The 20289-nt window shown below is 35.6% G+C and overlaps 1 protein-coding gene across 6 annotated transcripts in view; it reads left to right on the top strand.

Moving 5' to 3' along the window:
• Positions 1-20289, top strand: part of LOC135324989 (kinesin-like protein KIF2A) — a 59164-nt gene that overhangs the window by 35242 nt on the left and 3633 nt on the right. For 3 of the 6 annotated variants that reach the window (XM_064502226.1, XM_064502228.1, XM_064502229.1), the window contains exons 10-20: positions 2105-2195; positions 2344-2407; positions 2828-2919; positions 3131-3273; positions 4074-4278; positions 7641-7751; positions 12619-12686; positions 14678-14791; positions 15929-16079; positions 17718-17819; positions 20124-20259. In XM_064502226.1, coding sequence (XP_064358296.1) covers positions 2105-2195; positions 2344-2407; positions 2828-2919; positions 3131-3273; positions 4074-4278; positions 7641-7751; positions 12619-12686; positions 14678-14791; positions 15929-16079; positions 17718-17819; positions 20124-20259 — 1277 coding nt within the window. The remainder of the gene's footprint in view (positions 1-2104; positions 2196-2343; positions 2408-2827; positions 2920-3130; positions 3274-4073; positions 4279-7640; positions 7752-12618; positions 12687-14677; positions 14792-15928; positions 16080-17717; positions 17820-20123; positions 20260-20289) is intronic. The other 3 variants (XM_064502230.1, XM_064502231.1, XM_064502227.1) reach the window with 2 other exon arrangements.

Raw genomic sequence — 20289 nt, 5'->3', positions numbered from 1 at the left:
AAGAAAGTCTGTTTAGTCTGTTAGTCTAAGAGTCTTTCATAAGTGTAAACCTCAGCAAAACTATCCCCTTGGAGATTGTTATCTTTAATGTTTGTTTACTACTAGCATCTTTTCTTTCCCAATACAGAACATCTGTGGGAGATGCATCTAGCTGGCAACGTGTGCCTTTTGGAATAGCAACCAATCCTTTTAATCTCCATCCTTCCTACTGTTCCTCATTTGTAGTTGCAAATGTATTGATTAACTGTGAAAGGACATTTTTGGCATACACGTTTATTATATTTTTGTATTGAGTTTCTTCTGGACAATTTTTATACATTGCATAATAAGTTAGTGATAATACAGGAAAATGCTGAAAGATGCTTGTATTCATACTGAAAGAGTAAATATCAAGTCTGTGTAGTAGTACAGGCTTCTTTCTTCTCCCATATATGACACAATGATGATTATTAATTGCAGGATAATCCATTTCAAGTCCTCCTGTACTAGAAGGATTAAGAGCAAGATAGGTATCATAGTACACTCTCACCAGAATTTCAGGGTCACAGTGAAAAAAACTGTGTGATAAGTTATTTCCGTTATCTTCAGCCAGCTAAAATGCTGTTCTTCAGTTTGGCAAGGAGAAATGTTCTGCCCTTTTTCTTATTACTTTTTTTTGTCTTAAGCCATGTTGCAAGTATGTCTGAATCCATGAGCCGCAACAGTGAGTTGCAAGTTTTCTTTAGTATTGAAGAATGCACACTAGTTTGAACTGATATGTCTTTCGGATTTATAAGTGAACCGCAGTTTATATTTCTGAAAGATCAATATTGTAAATAAAGATTATTAGTAGAAGGAAAGTTGGAATGTTTTGATTTGGTACCATTTGGAGTTCTGTAATGCCCTATCAAACCTTTTATAGGTATATTTGTATTTTGTCTTATTTTAAAATAGATATAATTAAGTCCCTGTATTATAAACCATCAAAATAATCTCTTTAATTGGGTTCAAAGGGATTTAATAGTGTGTGCTTCATTGCTTGAAATTTATTTTTTAAATATCAAAAGAACCAATATCTATTTATGGGGAAATAGCCTCTTGAGGACAAAGGAAATAAATACTTAGAGGGGGAAAAAAAGGGAAAAACTATGGCTGATCAGGAATCATGTGGTACTTTTTTAATTAAAAATTGATGATTCAGTTAAACTTACATTTTGCATAAGCCTTGGTGGCTTAGTGGGCCAGTGTTTCCCATATAATATCTGTAAGTGATCTTGTGTTTATTCTAAAGTGGAATGAAACGAGGCTGTAACACCTCAGTTCTTTTCTAAACAATCATTCTTGTTTCTGTCACTAAACATATATTGCATGTAAACATCTGGAAGAAGTTTAAAAAGACGGATTGTTGACGCTTTCTCTATTAGAGTTACCCTTTGCTTTTGGAGATTTTAATGAAGTAATGGTGATAAGCAGCTGGAGTAGGAGCAATAGGTGTGCATCTTTTTTAAGTATAAATTAATTCTCTAAAATAGAAAAATGATACTCTGAGATTTTCTAACACATCAAATAATCCTTCAGCAGTCTCTATATTTTTCCTTTCTTAAGAGCTGGGGTATATGTTTTCTTGAGCGTTTTTTCAGTGTATGTATGTTCTCAAAGTATTAAGAAGTGCCATGCTGTTTTGGCCAGCTGTCACCTCAAGTAAATCTTGGAAGCTGAGTTGAAAAGTAGAATTTCTGTATTGGCAAAACCTAAGTATTTACCTGTCCTACTGTCCTACTTCCATATCTTCTAATGCTATGTTTAGGGAGCTGCAAACTCCATGTAGTTAGCAGTGCTATCTATGTTGCATCATTAAAACAAGCATTTTTTTTCTTTGGGTTTAATAGATAATAAAATTGTTTTAAAATAAATGGGAGAGATCTTGGAGCTTTTCTTTAATCATCTAGGATATTTTAATGGCTTGAAACTGGTAGCCTCTAGTTCAGGATTAATTTGGAGATATCCTTGGCTTCTCAAAGTACAGAACCAGTTTTGTCACTTATGGCCTTAAAATGTACAGGGGCCTTGCGGTAGTGGCATCTTAAAGCTTCTTACATACTGTTCGGGTTTTTTTGCCTTTAAGGTTTACAGCACGACCATTAGTGGAGACAATATTTGAAAGGGGAATGGCCACATGTTTTGCATATGGGCAAACAGGCAGCGGAAAAACCCATGTAAGTATTCTACACATCAACAATACATTTCTTTTTATGTATAGTACACACTTAACTAGATGACTTCTAATAAGTAACAAATATGTAAGTTGCAATTCTGTGATCTTTACAGTGTATTTTTGGTGGTTTTTCTTTTTTTTTAATTTAGACTATGGGTGGTGACTTTTCAGGAAAGAACCAGGATTGTTCTAAAGGAATATATGCACTTGCAGGTGAGTGACTTTATTGGTCTTTTGGCTTTTTGCAAATTAGTTGCAGATCAATAGTTGAAGTCAATAAAGTTTCTACTTCCTGGTGTACAAATACAAGGTCTTCATATTTGGCATTACAGGCGCCTTGGTAGCATCAAACGTAATTCTTAGATGTGAAGTCTTTGTTTTGATATGTGTATATTACTTAGAAAATAAAAGAAATGTAACTGATAAATAAGGGAGTTAACAATTTCTGGGTCTTCTGCATCTTGCCGTGTGTTCAGTTTTAACTGCAGTGTTTTAGACTTGGTTGACTGACCCTACCAGCTTTACCTGCAAAATATGAGGGATGCTGTAAAACAGGATATTACGCATTAATGAGCCTTTACTAAGTGAAAATACATAACTAGATTTCTTTGTATTTTGGAAATGTATTCACAGCTCGAGATGTGTTTTTAATGCTAAAGAAGCCAAATTATAAGAAGTTAGAACTTCAAGTATATGCAACATTTTTTGAGATCTACAGTGGTAAGGTAAGTACTTGACTTTTTTCTGAGGAAGGAGAAATTTCTGTGTTGCAAAGGAGGATTGTAAGCATGTCATATAAAAGCTTTTTCTTTTTGTGTTTTCCAATCATGTCTTTGGATGGAGTGCTTTGCATGTTTTGATACGGGATTTGAAATAAAAGGAGTTAAAGCTCCTTTGCTTAAACTGTTCTGTTTCTTTTCCCCCCTCATCCCTAAGGTTTTTGACTTGTTGAACAGGAAGACAAAATTAAGAGTGTTAGAAGATGGTAAACAGCAAGTTCAAGTGGTGGGATTACAGGAACGGGAAGTCAAATGTGTTGAAGATGTGCTGAAGCTTATTGAAATAGGCAACAGCTGCAGGTATCTCCCATGGCTTCCACCAGTTTTTCATTGTAAATTAGAGAGTCAGAGCATCTCTTTCAAGTTTCTTATGTCTCTCTATAGCAATGGTTTTCTAATATGCAAGGTTTTTTGATCATGTTGGCTGCAAGTAAGGAATCTGCCTGCCTTTTGAATAAAGGTAGTTCAGAGTTGCTCTACCTCCTAGAGAGAAATAAGAACTGATTTTTCTACAGGGTATAAAATGCATGCATTTATGTAACCAGCTTACTGACCTAACTTCACATCATTAATAATCTGGAATTCTGCCCGATTCTTAGTTCTTTAGAACTAAGGCATGTCTTGATGTATAGTGACAGAGGTTAAGTGTAATATTTTTACTTTTTGTTAAAATCCGGCTTCATTGTTTTTAAAATCAGTCTTTCACATAGACGGCTGTCTTTTCAGATAAAAATGCAATTGGCAGTTTACATGTGAACTGTCTGATAGCCTGAAATATTTGAAGATCTGATTATTCTTGCTTTTAAGAGAAAGGTAAAACACTATTAATCTTCCATTTCTGTTCAAAGAGATGGAAAAATAGGTATAATTGTATTATGTGCATCATATTATTAGGGTTGCATCTGTAGTGTCCAGAAGTATGTTAGACACACTGTCAACACATATAAGAAGATAGAGGACTTTTCCTTGGAAAAAGTAACATTCTAAGTATATTTAATATTATATTATAATATTCATGTTTAGTATATTTAACATATATGGTCCTTCATGTGTTCCAACTAGTATTCATATGTCCTTCCCTTCTTTCCTTTTATTTAAAGGACATCTGGTCAGACATCTGCAAATGCACACTCATCTCGAAGCCATGCAGTGTTTCAGATTATCCTCAGAAGGAAAGGGAAATTGCATGGTAAATTTTCTCTGATTGATTTGGCTGGAAATGAAAGAGGAGCAGATACTTCCAGCGCAGATAGGCAGACACGACTGGAAGGTGCTGAAATTAACAAGAGCCTTTTAGCACTCAAGGTAACTGAAATGTTTTGATTGTGTCTGAGTAGGTGGAAGCCTTCTTCATATAATAGCAATGACTATTAAAACAAGTGTTTTCACAGGCTTTGCTTGTCTACATTGACTACTGATGTGACAGGTAAAATAATGTATTGATTTTCCTCTAAATGCCTGAAAGTACACTTGGTAATTACCTAGTAGAAACATTGCAGAAACATTGTGCTGTCAACTTTCATGTAGCTTAAAACCACACACACACTCACATGCACACGCACAGTAATTGGTATGAAGATTTTTCTGATATACACCTATAATGGGAGGAGAGATAACTTACTTTGTTACTCAAGGTCTGAAATACTAACTGGAAATATTCTTACTGATCTCAGTATATTAGGTTTTTTAGACCAGATTAAAACCTTTATAGCATGTTTATTTACCACTGTCTTATCAATGTTTTCTAAGTAATTCACTAAAGAAGAAAACAACACAACAATATATCCGAAAAGAACTAAACCTTGAAAGTTGGAATCCATTTTTGACTACTGTGTATAGTAAACCATCTTAACTGATACAATTGCTTCACAGATTTTCATGTGTTAATCCAGAACACAAGATGTTAACAAATATTATTTAAATTTTCAAATACTCCTTTGTCCTGTGTTTTATAATGTTCTAAAGAGATCCAGTCTAAATAAGGCAAGTAATTTTTTGGTCTCAGTTGGAGAAACAGTAATTTTGAATGTCCCAAAATTTATCTCTGTTGCTGAGCTTTGCTTAGGTTAACTTCTCTCTGCACCAGCATTGTGATTTTATATAAAGAATCTAAACCCCAAATCATTGTGTCTGCTCTTTTATACCCAATATAAACTTGGGAGAAGACGTGTATCTACCTGTAACTAGATCTCACAAAACACCACAAAATTGTAACGTGTCATTACAAAATTTTAAGGCTTGTTGAAAAATTGGTAGCAGCAATTCCGGAACTGCAGTTTGCTTTGATTTAGCATCAAAATAAATAATGCAGGGAATATTTTGTTGACTCTATCACTTATTTTCAAATGTGATTGAATAAAACTGTTTTGGTTTTGCTTTTTTCGTTTACTTGCAGCTTTTGTACTTGCTAGTGCCTTTGATACAATACCCATACAACATATTTAGTTAATTTTCATATAACTTATTCTTTTAATAGTAGTGAAAAGTTCTGCTGCTGCCATACTGGTGGTTGTGATCTCAATTATATAAATTATGTGGGAAGGGGAAATAAAAATAAGTCAAGGTCTTCCAGAGGTCTAAACAGCAGTACAATAACACATATCTCTTTCTTAATGAAATGTTAATTCTCCGTTTCTCATTTATCCCCAAACACATTATACAGCTTCTCCATTTGTAGTCAAGACCCTTGAAGTTGTTAATTATCAAGTTCAAAATAAGCTAGTATGTTCTGAAGAGTGGTCTTTGGTGCTAACACAAGATTTGATATTGGCACGCTGATACCAGTCCCTGTGTTAAATGTTTTAACCTGTTCATATTTTTGGAATAAGAAGTTAATTCTGTAATGTCTCCACATGGAAGGAGTGTTGTCATTTTATTACCTGGTTTTCTGAGCTGTGATGAAAAGCAAAAGTAGTTAAAAACTCCATTAATTTAGAAGCTGGCAGTGCCCTCCTATAATCCTCTTACTCTTAAGCAAACAATACAATTTTAATTTTTCAAAAGTGAGCAAACTAAAAATCATTACAGTAAATTAAAATATTTCAATTAAATTTGTTGGTTGCAGTATCAATAATTAAATGTATACATTTGTTACTGTTTTTAGTTTGTGATGTCACTTGTTGAAAATCTGTTGCCCCTTTCCTGTCTAATCTGCTTTTCTCCTTGAGTAAGTATAGTAGTAACACACAAATGATTTCAAAAATTTCAAGGAATGCACTGCCTTGCTCACCTATAAGTATTGAGCCCTTTTCAGCATTTGCATGTGAAATTCACATTCAACAAGTTTCAGTCTTTCTGTTTACCTGAGCCATGTCCATTCTATAAAATTCAGCTAGTGAGTTTTTAAATAATCGTGTTAGTTTAAGCCTACTTGCCCTTGTGTTTGTTCTGGTCTGTATCATTGCAGTTTCACTCTGAGCCCTTTTTAGTTCTGTTTTACGCTGTTTCACAGTTGCAGTGCTTTCTTGGATTATCAGTCTGCAGTTTCTAGCCTGGCTTTTGAGAGAAGCTGTTTCTAGGAAATTTCAAAAGGTCACAAGGATACACTTGCAATTGGAGGAATAGCTGAACTGTTCTGGAAGTATATATATAACACTAAAGCGTTCTGTCCACTGGTCCTATTAAAATCAAAGCTAATGTGAACAGCTCTTGATGTACAGTTGCAATAAGTTTGAAGAAGCTCTGTATGGACTTGTGTTAAAACTGTACCAAGGAAACCATAAATCGGAAGAGATGTGTGGACAAAAAGTATTAAGGCAAAGCCAGAAACAGGAATTAATGACCAAAATGTGATGATGACAACAACAAAACAGAAATTTAAATTTAAACTTTTTTGCGTAAGAAGTAATTTATTAGCTGACATTACATCTCTTAGTGGGTAGAAGTGATGTTTAGATTAATATTATCTTGGTTTGCACTGTCGTTCTTAGCTGCTCTATAGTAATTGTATAATATTTACTTCTGTACAGTATTTCTCACTGGAACTTTCCAACCAATTACAAATATTAGTTTAGCCTCATACCCTTCTTGTGACTGAAAGAGGAGGCGTTATTCGCAATTTTTAATATTACCAATATCTTAAAACAGGGAATGACTTCTGTTTTCAAGTGTCTTCTGACTTTGAGTATATGAATATGGAGCTATACTAACTATGTCTGTGAGCTGTGGAAGCTTTCAGGAAGTTTAGGCACCAGTTTTTCTTCTGAGCTGTAAAGAAGAAAGTCAATGGGAGAGCCAGCAATCAAAGCTACTGCTTTTAATTGATAGTATTAATACATCTCACTGACCACACTTCTTCTGTTGGTGGAGGCTGTACATCATTCAGGCTTTTGCAGCTGATAATCAGAAATTATTGTTAGTCTGGAAATTTAACATCAACACTGAATTTTTTGTTGTTGTTGTTAGATAAAATAAATGTAAACATTTTGGCTGAGATTCAGAAAGTTTTTGGTCTACTAAGTCATGTATGGGTTCCTAGTTTTCTACTGAACTTAATGAGAGGCAAAAGCCTAACACTTCCTGAATCCAAGCTTTAGTGGTAAATTTAAATGATATCTTAAGGATAACAAGATATCCAGTGCTTGTATTTTCTGAATTTGAGTTGCATTTGTATTATCTCTTTTTTCTTTGTGATGAGGTGAATAATACAAACCTGTTTGTGCTTTCAGGAGTGCATTAGAGCCTTAGGCCGAAATAAACCTCATACACCATTCAGAGCAAGTAAACTTACTCAGGTGCTAAGAGATTCATTCATAGGAGAGAACTCCCGTACCTGTATGGTAAGTTTGTTTAGTTAAATGTATGTTATAGCATATATAAAGAGAAGAAAGGCTAGGAATTTAAGCTCTTATGCTTAGAATTGGCTGCTTGCTATTGGCAACATAGTAGGTTTCAGTTTATCTGTTAATTGACACTGTATTTGGAGCGAGTCTTTCAGCAGAAACATTCCAGATAACTTGCTCCTCTTTTATTGTTTTTATTGGCCTTTCTTATTGCTTGTTCTAGTGGCTGCTTGAGGGTTTTTTTGAAAGATGTCTTAATTATATTAGAGTCTTAGCTGCTGCATCAGAATTTTGGGAAAGGCTGTGTAAACTGGAAGTATACTGGTGAGAGTGCGATCTTTAAATGACAAAGACAAATTTAGAGTTGATATCAAAGGCATCAGAATATGCTAAAGGCTATTGAGGCAGGGAGTAGTTGGAACAGATGGGATGAATAGTTGTATATATGTGTATTTGCGTCAGCATGAAAAGCAGAATTCTCTCAGATGGTGGAAAGGACAGATAAAAGCACTGACTTTCAAGTGGTTTTATTTGTACATTCTTAATGTTGCTTCTTATGGAAGTGCAGACTCTCTGTAGTGAACAGCAACTGTTGGACTTGTTTGCATTTGTTACCTTTTACAAACTCCTTGGAATTAGTCTAGGAGCCACAGAAGTCTGCAGACCACAGCTTGAAAACCACTGAGTTAGAGCAGCCTAATCTTCTATTTAGCTATTAAGTATGGTCCTAATTTGAAAATGGTGGTAAAATAGCATTTTTGATTCACCTTTTATTCTCCATCAGTACTGTGGATGGTGGTCCTTCAGTTTTCTCCTGAAAATGTAGGATTGTTTTCTTCCCATTGAGATAAAACTTTACAAATGCTGTTGTGGATCAGAAAGCTAAACTGTATTTCTGGCTGATGTATCCACACTACTGAAAAAGATGTGGAAAGGTAGCCTGTCTGGAATTACTCTCTGTATGTACAAGTATCAACACTTGTGAATGATTTACAAGTTCTCGGCATCACCTGTTCTAACAAAATGTCTCCGTTTTTGTGAAGCTTTTTAATTTAATTATTAGTTGTCATAACACTTGTCCTGTTTAAATGCGTTGAGTGCCATCAAGAATAGTCCGTGATCAGTTCTCCTGGTGTTTAGTTCCAAACAAAGCTTTTATTCCTTTATTGCATATTTGGTATAGAACTGAATCAAAGAAAAAAAAATTTGTCTGGAAGTGAGTGGAAATATGACTGAATTATTTTTAATTTTTGCACTCACACAGCTGCAGTCACTTTACAGTTAAGAATAAGAAAATCCATTCATTTTGAGGCATTACTTTCAGGTTCATTCTTCCTATTATTTTTTCATGGAGTTTCTCACTAGTAGGACCATTTGCGGTATTCTGCTTTTAGTATGTAAATTCAATTTTTATCGAGAATTTTGTTAGTGAAGATTTTTCTCAAGATACTGATTTGGGGAAAAATACTTGGTTGATTATATTTTATGCTGAATTATGGTTGAAAGACAGGAAGAAGGAAAGGATGGGAAAAAAAGGAAGGAAGGAAAGAAAAGAAACCCACTATACATGTTTATGATTACTTAAATTGAGTTCTCACATTTGCAGCACTTGTTCCTGAAATAACTAGATGCAGAAAGAAGCTCATTGTCTAGAGATTTGACAGGTTTCTGAGCAGTGTATGTTGAACTGGGGGAAGGGTAGGAGAGACCTTAGACTAGAATTATCTCCAGTCCTTTCTGGCTCCCTGGAAAGAGGGGAGGAGTTCTGCCCTCCAGTGGTCATGTGCTCAGAATAGTGGATCCTAATCATTATTAGGAGCTTCATCCATTTTCTCAGTCTTCCTTTTGTCCGTTTTATCAAGACAATTTATTCAGCCTTCCATGGTGGTATTTACAGTTGTCTCTTTGTCATGCTGTGCCTGGCTTTTAGGCATGTTCATGTTTAGATTTTATATAATATGCTGGCAAAACCTTACTAAAGAAGTGTACGATGGAAGAAAATGGCAAATCTTAATGGCTGATAATTGCTAAAGCTGAATAGTATTTTCTTGAAATTAAAAGAGTATTTATCCTGCAGGTGCACTAGCTGCTTGTTTGCAGCAGAGCCATTTAATTAACTGTGGTGTTTGGAACTTCTAAAAATGCAAACTAGTTTAATAATGAGTAGTTTCTTTACAGATTTCTACAGTTCACTATAGAGATCACTGCTATATTTTCTAGAATAGTATCTACTTTGTAAGAGGGGAATTACTGCATGGAAGAACTTTTAGGGTACAATACTGTTAGGCTGTTACAAGGTAGCATGTAGATAATGGTAATATTTCCTCCAAATATTTTAGCCTGTTACAGGCAACATAAATTAAAGAGATTGCAGTACAGAAATATTAATTGATTAGAGAATATTGTTTATTGAATGTGTAAGATAATTCATCAAAATTTGACCCCTTTTAAGATGCTGTAGTCCTTTATCAGTGGGAAAACATTTATTGTAAAGGGATACCTTAACAGGAGGAAGCTCTGGTATGGTATTCTAATGTGCTGTTAGAAAGACATTTTGCAAACATGTTTTTCAATACAGAAAGCATATAAAATGATGTAGTAAAAACTTGTTGAGCTTTTAACTTTCTAACAGATTCTTAAAGTGTGTTGGTATAAAATATCTTTTGGGCATTTTTCACTTGCTTTCCGACATAACAATCTTTTAAGTAGGATGTTTCAGTCAAAAAAATTCTTTTGTAATTTCTACACTTAATTCTTATCTGACTTTGCTTTTTATAGTTGACTGACTTTCTGTTACAATTTTAAAAGTAACGTCTTTGGGGATGGAGCATTTGCCTCTGTATGTAAGGTTAAAATAACGTTAAGGTAGAAACTTAGTTTTTGAAAATATCTTCCACATGGACAGCTAGGAATAGGATAGGAATAGGATCTGTTTCATTCTGAAGAACTCCAGTCAGCATAAATACATTGTTTTGGATTTTCTTAGTTGCAGTTTCACTAAAGCTCCTCTTAAATAGTTTCAAAGGCTATTTCGGTTGTTTTTAAAGTGTTACATAATAGGTTATCTCTCTGTGAAATTTGGAAATTTGCTGTAGTCTAAATTGCATCCTTTTTTCAGTAATGTATCATCAGCTGAAATCTGCAAGGTAGCTACACAGAATAGTTTTATTTCTGAAGCAGTACCATACCATTGCCCTGCTGCAGTTGCTGAAGTTGCAGACCCCTCAGTTCTCCAGGCTGGGAATCAGAACTTGGAGGCTTTGGTGACCCAAAAGGGACATTGTTCCCACTGTGGTGGCTAATAAGCAATATAGACACATTCAAATTAGAAAGAATGGTAAGTATTGGTCTTAAAGATACTACTGACCGTTGATGGTGCTGCTTCTTCCACCCTTCTCATCTGGAATTATGAATTAGAATATGAGTCATGGAGAGGTGTCCTGTCCTTTTCGTCCTTGGTTTGTTGGGGCACAAAGGCACGTGTTTTAGTGGACATTGCTATTCAACAGAGTGAGTCATGTGCACAGAGTTCCCTCCCTTGAGGAGGTATCCACACAGCAGACAACACATTGAATATCACTTTCTTATAGCAACTGTTCCTTATATGCTTGAAGAAGTTGCAACCCCCCCCCCCCGATGTTATGACAAGTTGCCATGTGTCATGTACTTTGAACATTAAACTGATGGAAGAGTTTCATGGGATGCACCTTTCACATAACTGTGTCTCTGGAAGGATTTTAGGAACTTGTAGATTTTGTTGAAATCTTTATAAAGAAATATGCAATCATATGATCATTTTAAATCTACATTTCTTCTTGTTTTTGTTAGTAATTGGTGCGTACCAGTATTAGAGGTTTAAACTTAGTGTATGTGGTATCAGGCTCTTTAGACTTTCTAACTCCCTCCCACCCCATATTTTTCCTTTCTCCCCAGTAGGAGAAATTCCTCTCAGGATGACTACCTCTGCTCTTGTACAGTAATGTCAGCAGCAGGATGAAAGAGAAGACCAGGATTATCTAATCTCCATCAGTTTCAGTCTGCTGATGCTGTGCTGCCAGAAAAAAATGTTAGTGTGTAGGATCATAGAGGTGGTTGTCCTGGGTAGTGCCTTTATGGCTCTTCTGAAGGGAGCACAGATGAAAAAATTGGACTACTGAGAGAAGCTAGGACAAATAATGATGCCACTGTTACCTGATCACAGTTGTTATTTTTACTGGGTGCTGAAAAGAAGGTGAGATCTTCAGGGTATTTTATTTAACTGGAAAAGGAAAGACTGATAGACTCCAGAGATATTTGATACTTAGTTGCCTATCAAGTATTTACAGATAATTTCAAGTTCAGAAAAATAAAAAAAATCTTTGTTCAGGAAAATACTTAAACACATGCTTAACTTTAATATTAATAAGTACTGTGCTGGACTGTGGCCAAAGTAGATCTCTTAAATCAGCATGAAGTATGCTTGAATAGAGAACAGCTTTCAAAGATTAAAAAAAAAATCTGGTAATTGTTTCCAGGATCCATTAGAATTATTTTCTACTGAGTTGCATATCTCCCTTTTTGAGGGGTCTTATTTTTTCAATTGGAGTTTTGCATTTGCATATTATGTTACCAAGACTGTCAGATGGGGGAAACTGACTGAAATATTCTTGAATTCTTGATGCTTTGGGCATGGTTAAAAAAATTAAACTGAAGCTTTGACATGATATCTCTCTTCCTGAGATGTCATTGTATTAGAACATCTGTATGTAGTAGACAATTTTTTGTAGAAGATCTCATATGAAATTGGAGATAAAAAATAAACTTAATTCATCTACCTGTTCATCTCTGCAAAATGATTTATTAATTTGTGGCTTGTTTTCTCCAGATTGCTACAATTTCTCCAGGAATGGCATCATGTGAAAACACTCTAAATACACTGAGATACGCAAATAGGTATGGGAAATACTGTTGCTTATAGCTATACTAGCTGTTGATCTCTGAAATTTGGACTACTGTTGCTCCATGATGTGTAATTATTTTCGCTACTTCAATAATTTTAGTGTACTTGCATTTCTTAATAAAATTGAGATCAGAAGACTCATCAGGGCACATATTTAATTTAATTTGTCACTTTTTACAACCATTACAACAGAATCAATAGAAACTCCATTTCAGCCATTATCCACAGATAGATATAGTGTGGAATGCAAGGAGTGTGGAAAATACCCATATTAGTTTTGCCCCTGCTCTTGAGACATCATCTTTTGGATTAGAGGTAGTTGGTATTCGTGATGATTCCCTGGAGTGTCTGCCGAGATAACAGTAGTTGATATTAATGATGATTTCCTGGAGCGTCTGCTGAGATACCTGTCTGTAATGTACTTTCTTACCCCCTTAGAATTGCATGGAGTTGCCAACCTGTTTTATATATACCAAGTGTATTTATCAAGTATATATGTTTACCAAGTATAATACAAAGTATATTTATATATCAAGTATTCTTATCAAACTCTGCAATTGCTGTGGCTCAAATTTTATATTTCCTAAGTTCAGGCAAATACCTGATACACCTAAGTAAGGAGTCAGTTAATCAAACAGTGACTTTGTAATCAGTGTAGAGAAATTAGCACCTCCAGAGGTTGATTGAACATCTCTGAGATTTGTCCTGCTCTCTGAAAGTTTTGGCCGCTCTCCAGTGATTGTAAAAGGAGCCCTCCGCAGCTGCAATTCTCCTTAGTCTAATGCCTGCTGGGATGGGGTGGTCAGGTCCCCTGTGCGCCTGCAGGCAGAACTGCCTGGAGTTTTCCAGCAAGACCCAGAGATTTCCCCCCCCCTCTTTGCTGCAAAGAACAGAGGAGGAAAACAAGCATCTTATCCATTAGAAATCCTGGTTTTGCCAGAAAATGCTACCACCTAGTGGCCTGGTATCGGTTTTTCTTGGATGAGAGAAGTTATGATGAGGACTGAACTGTGTCTGTTGCTGCTTGTCTGGGGGCCTCCAGCTAGACACTAACTGGGCAAAAGGGACCGACAGGAAGGCTTATGGCAGGCTTCCTCTTAGAAACTGAGTGTGTTTGTGTCTGGATCGAGGGAGCTAAAGCAAAGCTATCCAACTTAGACTGGTCTGTGTGACTTCCATCCTTATAAGTATGGGACATCTAGGTCCCTGCAGTCACATAAGGAAGGAAATTTCACTTTGGTCAAGATGGTTGGATCTTTCTACTTCTTATACAATAAGTACTGCAAAAGTGATTCCAGAAAAAGACACTCCTTAAATTTGTTACAAGGGGGTAGTGGGTCTAATGCAAAAGATGGGTTTCAGACATATAGGTAGTATTGGTGTCCACTTCCAAAAAACTTAAATACCTATATTTCTAGTGTACTATATAGTTATGTTGAAACTGTTTCTTTCCCTTGGTGTTAGCTTTGTATGTTGTTACACAGTAGATGCCTATCACTGTTAAGTTACCTCACGTGTTTTGTTTAGTATGTTAACTTTTTTTAGCAATATATCATTTTCATAATAAAATTAGTTTTTAGGTGCTGAGTACTGGTGCGTGTGCAGTGTAAGATATTGGGCAGTATATAATTTAAAGTATTAGAGCTGAAATGGTTTGATGTTTTGAAAGGAGCAAGTTAATGGAATATTGAATGTAGACCAAATTTTAACTACACTAAGTGAAATCTGGAATTACTCCTGTGAAAACATTTCTATTACAGTTTCCTGCAAAAAGCAGCATGGGTTTCGTTAAATTTTGTTAGCGACTTGTAACTCAAATTTGCAGGTTTAAATATGCTGAGAGTCCCTTACTTATGTTTTAATTTAAAAATAATTTGTTTTCTTGTTATACTATTAAAGACAAACACTAAACAAAGAGTTGTCATTTTAACTGTCTTTACGAGAACATTTTCTTTTAATTTGCTGCTGTATTTTGCTGCTGCAGAGTAAAGGAATTCGGAATTAGTCCTTCGGACATTCCCTTCTCACAGGGTAGTGGCAGTCGCTCTGATCTCTCTCCTTCCTATGAGTATGACGACTTTTCTCCTTCAATCACCAGGTCTACTTCATTCTATACATGGAATCTTTATTTTTAAGTTTTCTGTCTGGCTATCTAATTTTACAGACCAACCTTTCATTAGTCCCCTTGCCTTGAGTCACACATACTTTGTTTTTATTTTGTTTGGCAGGTGATGGTTCTGCATGATCTGCAATCATCTTCCCATTTTTTTTGTTCGTCTTCCTTAAACATCCATAGTTTTTATCCAGGCTCGCTGTTTTCCTTCATACATTAAAAAAATGATGATGTCACCTTTGTACATTTAGTGGACCAAATTGTGACAAGTCTGTGTTTAAAATAATCTGAATATGTCTTTTTTGCTACCTAATTAAAAATAAAAGGAATTTTAATACATATATACTTCTGAAACATTTCATCATTCCAAAGATGAATGAAATAAATACAGTTTCCATATTGGTAAAAAGCTGCCACTTTAAAAAACTTTTTTCCCTTTAAATATGAAGAATTTCTTCTAATACTTGCTATAAATTCAGACTTTGATGTGTCTGCTTCGTAAACATACTTTTAAATTGACTTTTTTTTCCTGAATCATATTATCAGTCTCTTAAACTATTTTCGTTCTGCAAGAGTCAAACATTTTAATAAGATATTTTCAGCTTTGAGGTTATTTTAATTAAAAGGTGTATTCATTCTCTGGGGTACTTGATTGAAAATTATTATTTTCTTCAGAATTCTTGGGGGCTTTGCTTGTGACAGCTGGTGGGGTACTGATTTTTTTTCTTTAAAGCAAAATTGTCTGCACAGAAAAAGAAAGGTGGTCAGATTTAGGGTGCTGAGTATATGAACTTGTCCTTACAATTTTCAGATGTTCACTTGTTAAAGAGTTATTAACATTGAAGATTTGGGGATTTTTCTCTTCTTAATTGTTAATAACTAGTAAGATTTCAATCAAAAATTGCCTTTTGCTTTAATCCACCTATAATAGTTGAAATTCAATGGACCATGCTTTTTAGGAGCCCTTTTGGCATTGAAAATACATTAAATTTGTGAAGCTGACATCATCATCCTTATTAAATGAAGTAAATTGCATATAAACCCAAAGAGCTTTTTTTTTTGTGTGTGACTATTTTGTGCAGGAAGTTACTAATTTAAAAATGAAATATTTTCTGATTGTAGAGTGAAGGAACTGACGGTTGATCCTAGTGCTGCAGGAGATATCCGTCCAATTATACACCATGCTCCAAATCAGATTGATGACTTAGAGACACAGTGGGGTGTAGGGAGCTCTCCTCAGAGGGATGATCTCAAACTGCTTTGTGAACAAAACGTGAGTGGTTTATAGCATTACATATAAAGAGGTGATGATAAATACAGTGGTAGAACCACACCAGAATAATGTGTATTTATAGCCCATTAGCAATATCATTAAGCCCATTAGCAATATCATTAAATAAACACAGCATGACATTTCACCTTTTCATGTTATGGTATTATGTTTATTCCCATACAGAAAAAAAAGATTTTCTTGGAGGGTGAGAATTAGAATGTTTTACGTCTCTTCGCTGCTGATTAGGACTTTTAATATCTATGCAGTGTCTGTTCTAGGCTCTAACGTCATTTTGTTTGCATTTTTCCAGTATAGCTTCATCTCTTACTAGGGAGTTAGAAGTATCCTGGGAAGCCCATCCTTTGTATTTAACACTCAAGTGTTTTCGAATGTTGTTTTCCATACACATAATACTCATTTCAGGTGAATTTGCCTTTCTCTGCATTTAGAAATCTGGCTACACATCATTCTTCTTTCCCCACATCTTGATTTTCATGGAAGTGAAACCCCAGTGCACTGGCTGGGAAAGAGCCATAATGTGTTCCCACTATGTCTTCTGACTGAGAGGCATCCTCTGATGGACGTTTTTACCACACTGCTGATTGTCAGCTGTAGCTGATTCCTTTAATGTTCAACAAGAATTAAAACCCAGTTTGTGGAAATGCTAGTCAAAGATAAAAAAGAAAAATCCTTACTATCCTACCTTATTTTTCTCAAGAGTCTCTGCTGTCTGAAGTACCTCTCCATGGTGTTTGCTGTGTTTCTCATTTTAGCATCTAGTTCTTCTTCCTGGGCTCTATTTTCTAAGAATGTACTGTGTGATTCTTAGAGCTTCCTACTGGTCAGTCCTTCCACCTAAATATCCTTTCATAGCATACTTTTTCCGTGTTTATGTGGAATTCGATTAAGCTCTGTAGTATATTTAAAAAGAAATCAAAGGCACGGCATAAGGAACCGTACTGTCTTGCTAAAACATTAATTCCAACATACTGTTTGCTTTCCCCTTTGATTGTGCACTATTCATATCTAAAGAATAAGCCCTGTGTGTTGCCCCAGTATGTAAAACCATGTTGTGCATTCTTCTCATATATTAACTGCTACATATTTTTTTTGATTTTTTTCCCTTCATGTTTATTCCACTTCTTTTCCAAAGGACAAATTGAATTTTGATTTCCTGAAACGTATTAAATGCAATTTCTGTTCTTTTTTTAAAAAAAAATTGTTGTCTGTCTGTGATGCGATGCACAACAAAGGGCCCTGACAGCAAACTAGAGTTTTCTGTAGGTGCTAAAACGTACTAGAAACTACAGTTCTCCCCTTGTGACTTCCTTCTTCCACTATTTTAACTTGTTTTCTTTATGTAGAATATTCAGTTTTTCAGTATTCACTAAGATGACTGACTGGAAAATTTTAATGAATATGAATTAAATTAAACTTTGTTAACATTTTGATTTTATTCCCCTTTCCCCTAATTTCTGAAGATTTTCATGTCAGAAATACAAACTTCTAAGTCTGTTTTTGAAAAATTCTGCCTTCCATGTATTTCTTTTCATCTTCTATGATGGGACGGAACATGTTCAATATATTTCCTTTCGCCAAATTTCTTTCTAGTGTAACAAACTTAACTATTGTTTTTAGGAAGAGGAAGTTTCTCCACAGTTGTTTACTTTCCATGAAGCTGTGTCACAGATGGTAGAAATGGAAGAGCAAGTTGTTGAAGACCACAGGGCTGTCTTTCAGGTAAAAGACAGAGCTCTGCATTGTTTTATACTAATCCAGGAATTCAGGTTTCCCCAAGAAAAGTACATACTCTTAAGATACAGGATAACATCTGTTAATTCTGCTGCAGTCAAACAGAGATTTATAAATTGTTTTATTACACTAAGCCCACTGTAGTGAAGAAGCAGGAACCAGTTTAGAGCCATAACCACCACTCTTTGTGCTGGTGGTGAAAGAGAGGTATATTTTTCTGTCAGCCCCCAAATCTACTAAAATTTGTCTTTTCTTCTCATAAACTTTCTAAATGGATTGTGTTCATCATAAGAGAAGTTCTTATTTTTTCCTTTAGTATTGAGATATTTTCTGGTTTAGTCCTTTTCCATTATTAGTGACTGTGTTTAGTAGTTGCAAGGAGCTTTCTCAGATTGGTCTTGAATTTTCAATTTCACTGTATCTGTGACGATATTCCTACGCCAAAGCAGGCAATTAACAGTAATGTTTCCATCAGCACCATTTCTGTTGACAGTATGATCATCTCCCTCTGAGATACTATGTTTCCCCAGAAGATGCAGAAGTATTTCTAACTGCCTGTTTGCTTGCTTTGTAGAGATGCAAGTAAAGGTTTCCTCTTGCTACTAGTCAGGGTCTTTGGAGGGAATACTGACAACACAGCACAATGCTGTGTAGCGCCTTGAATCCTTTCACATTCACAGAATAAGTTGTGATAAAAATAAGTATGAATTACTAGTCTTCAGAAGGCAATGCAAGCTGCTCCCATTTGTAACCTCAGAGTCTTAAGGCAGGCTGTCCATTTGGCATGTCTGCTGCAAGAGAACAGTGGAACATTAAACCTGTAGGGAATATGCACATCTCCTCAATTAAGGCATCTGACTTAGTTGAACATTGATGTGTGTTTATGTAATACGGTAGGATGCTAAATAACACATTTTAGAGCAGATGTAGAGATTTAGTAGTTAGAAAACACTAGCCCTGAGGTAAAATGTGCAACAGTGTGAAAATCATATGCCATATGCTGTAGCTGTGTCCTAATGCTTAAAACTTCTGGAGAGACAAGCTGCATGAGTTTAATGTTCCTGCCTGTCTGTGTCCATCTGGCCTTCTGTTGGAGATTGCAGCTCCTCACAGCCGTCAGCAGCAGGAAAGATGTCCAAGGCTCAGCTCCCTTAGTTCACAGCATAGCTCATTAGTTTTGTACCATGGGTGAAGGTGAGCTGTACCAATACACGGTCTATGAGCTGTACCAGGCAGAAGTTCTTATTGTGACAAAAATGTCTTAAAATAGATCAATAGTGCTCTAGAGATGCTTGTCTTTCCTTGATTCTTAGATGTATATGTTTACATTAGATGAAATGAACACCAGTGTAAACTCCACCTGTCCTGAGAGCCAAAACACATACATGGGGTTTGGACTATGCTTTTAATATTACTTGGGCTACTGAGCACAGAGGGAAGGACTTAATTTTACTATTTCAGGCCCAGCATGCATAGAACTATGTCAGCTGCTTTCTCTTTCTAAATCAAGGCATTTCTAACAGGATCAGTTCTCCTGATCATAGCTTTGCATTATTCTGTAAGCTTTAAGCTCCTGCTTGTATTCTTATTTGCTGCAAGACACTTCCCCCTCTCCCCCGCTCCCTTCTTTTCTCCCCCGCTCCCTTCTTTTCTCCCCCTCTCCCTTCTTTTTCCCTTTTCCCTTGCTGGGGTTAACCTGTGGCTTTTTCTTGTTCTCATTTTTTGGTAACATTCAGAGTACAAAGGTGCCTGAGAGCTGGTTTAGCTAACCTTTACAGTACTCTCTCTATCTGGAGAGTTAGCTTGTAGAATAGAGGGCTTAAAATAGCTCTTCTTTTTTACAGCTTCTCTCAAAGCTAGTTTTGAGTATGAACAGAATTACCTTGGCTCCTGTGCTGTGGTAATGAGCCTGTGATCATTGTCAGTGGCAACCAATCCATACTTGAAACTGAAACCTGACTTCAGAGTTGGGTACCTGCCTAACAGGGCATAACAATGACATAAAGTTCTGTTTTTTGCGTTTGGTAGTCTTACATCCAATGTTCTAAATGTTACCTAATGCTCTAAATTTGAAGAGAAATGGGATAGCTGGGGTTAACCTGTGGCTGATATGGCCAATGGAATTAAGAAACTATGTAGAGAACATATAAGTACACTGAATACTTGTATATAGAAAACATACAAGTTTGCTGAATTAGGAACAATGATTCATTTTAGGGAGTAATTCAGCTGTTTGTTTTGAAATTTATACCTTTGTCAATGTATTTAGTTGTTTCTTTAACTTTTGTCTAGGAATCTATTAGATGGCTGGAAGATGAAAAAGCTCTTCTTGAGATGACAGAAGAAGTAGACTATGATGTGGATTCTTATGCTACCCAACTTGAAGCAATTCTAGAGCAAAAAATTGATATTCTGACCGAACTTCGAGGTAGGCTGATTTTAATCACTTTTGTGTGCA

Source organism: Dromaius novaehollandiae, chromosome Z, assembly GCF_036370855.1.
Source record: "Dromaius novaehollandiae isolate bDroNov1 chromosome Z, bDroNov1.hap1, whole genome shotgun sequence".
NCBI classification, from domain to species: domain Eukaryota; kingdom Metazoa; phylum Chordata; class Aves; order Casuariiformes; family Dromaiidae; genus Dromaius; species Dromaius novaehollandiae.
This window is presented reverse-complemented; position numbering and strand designations above follow the sequence as displayed.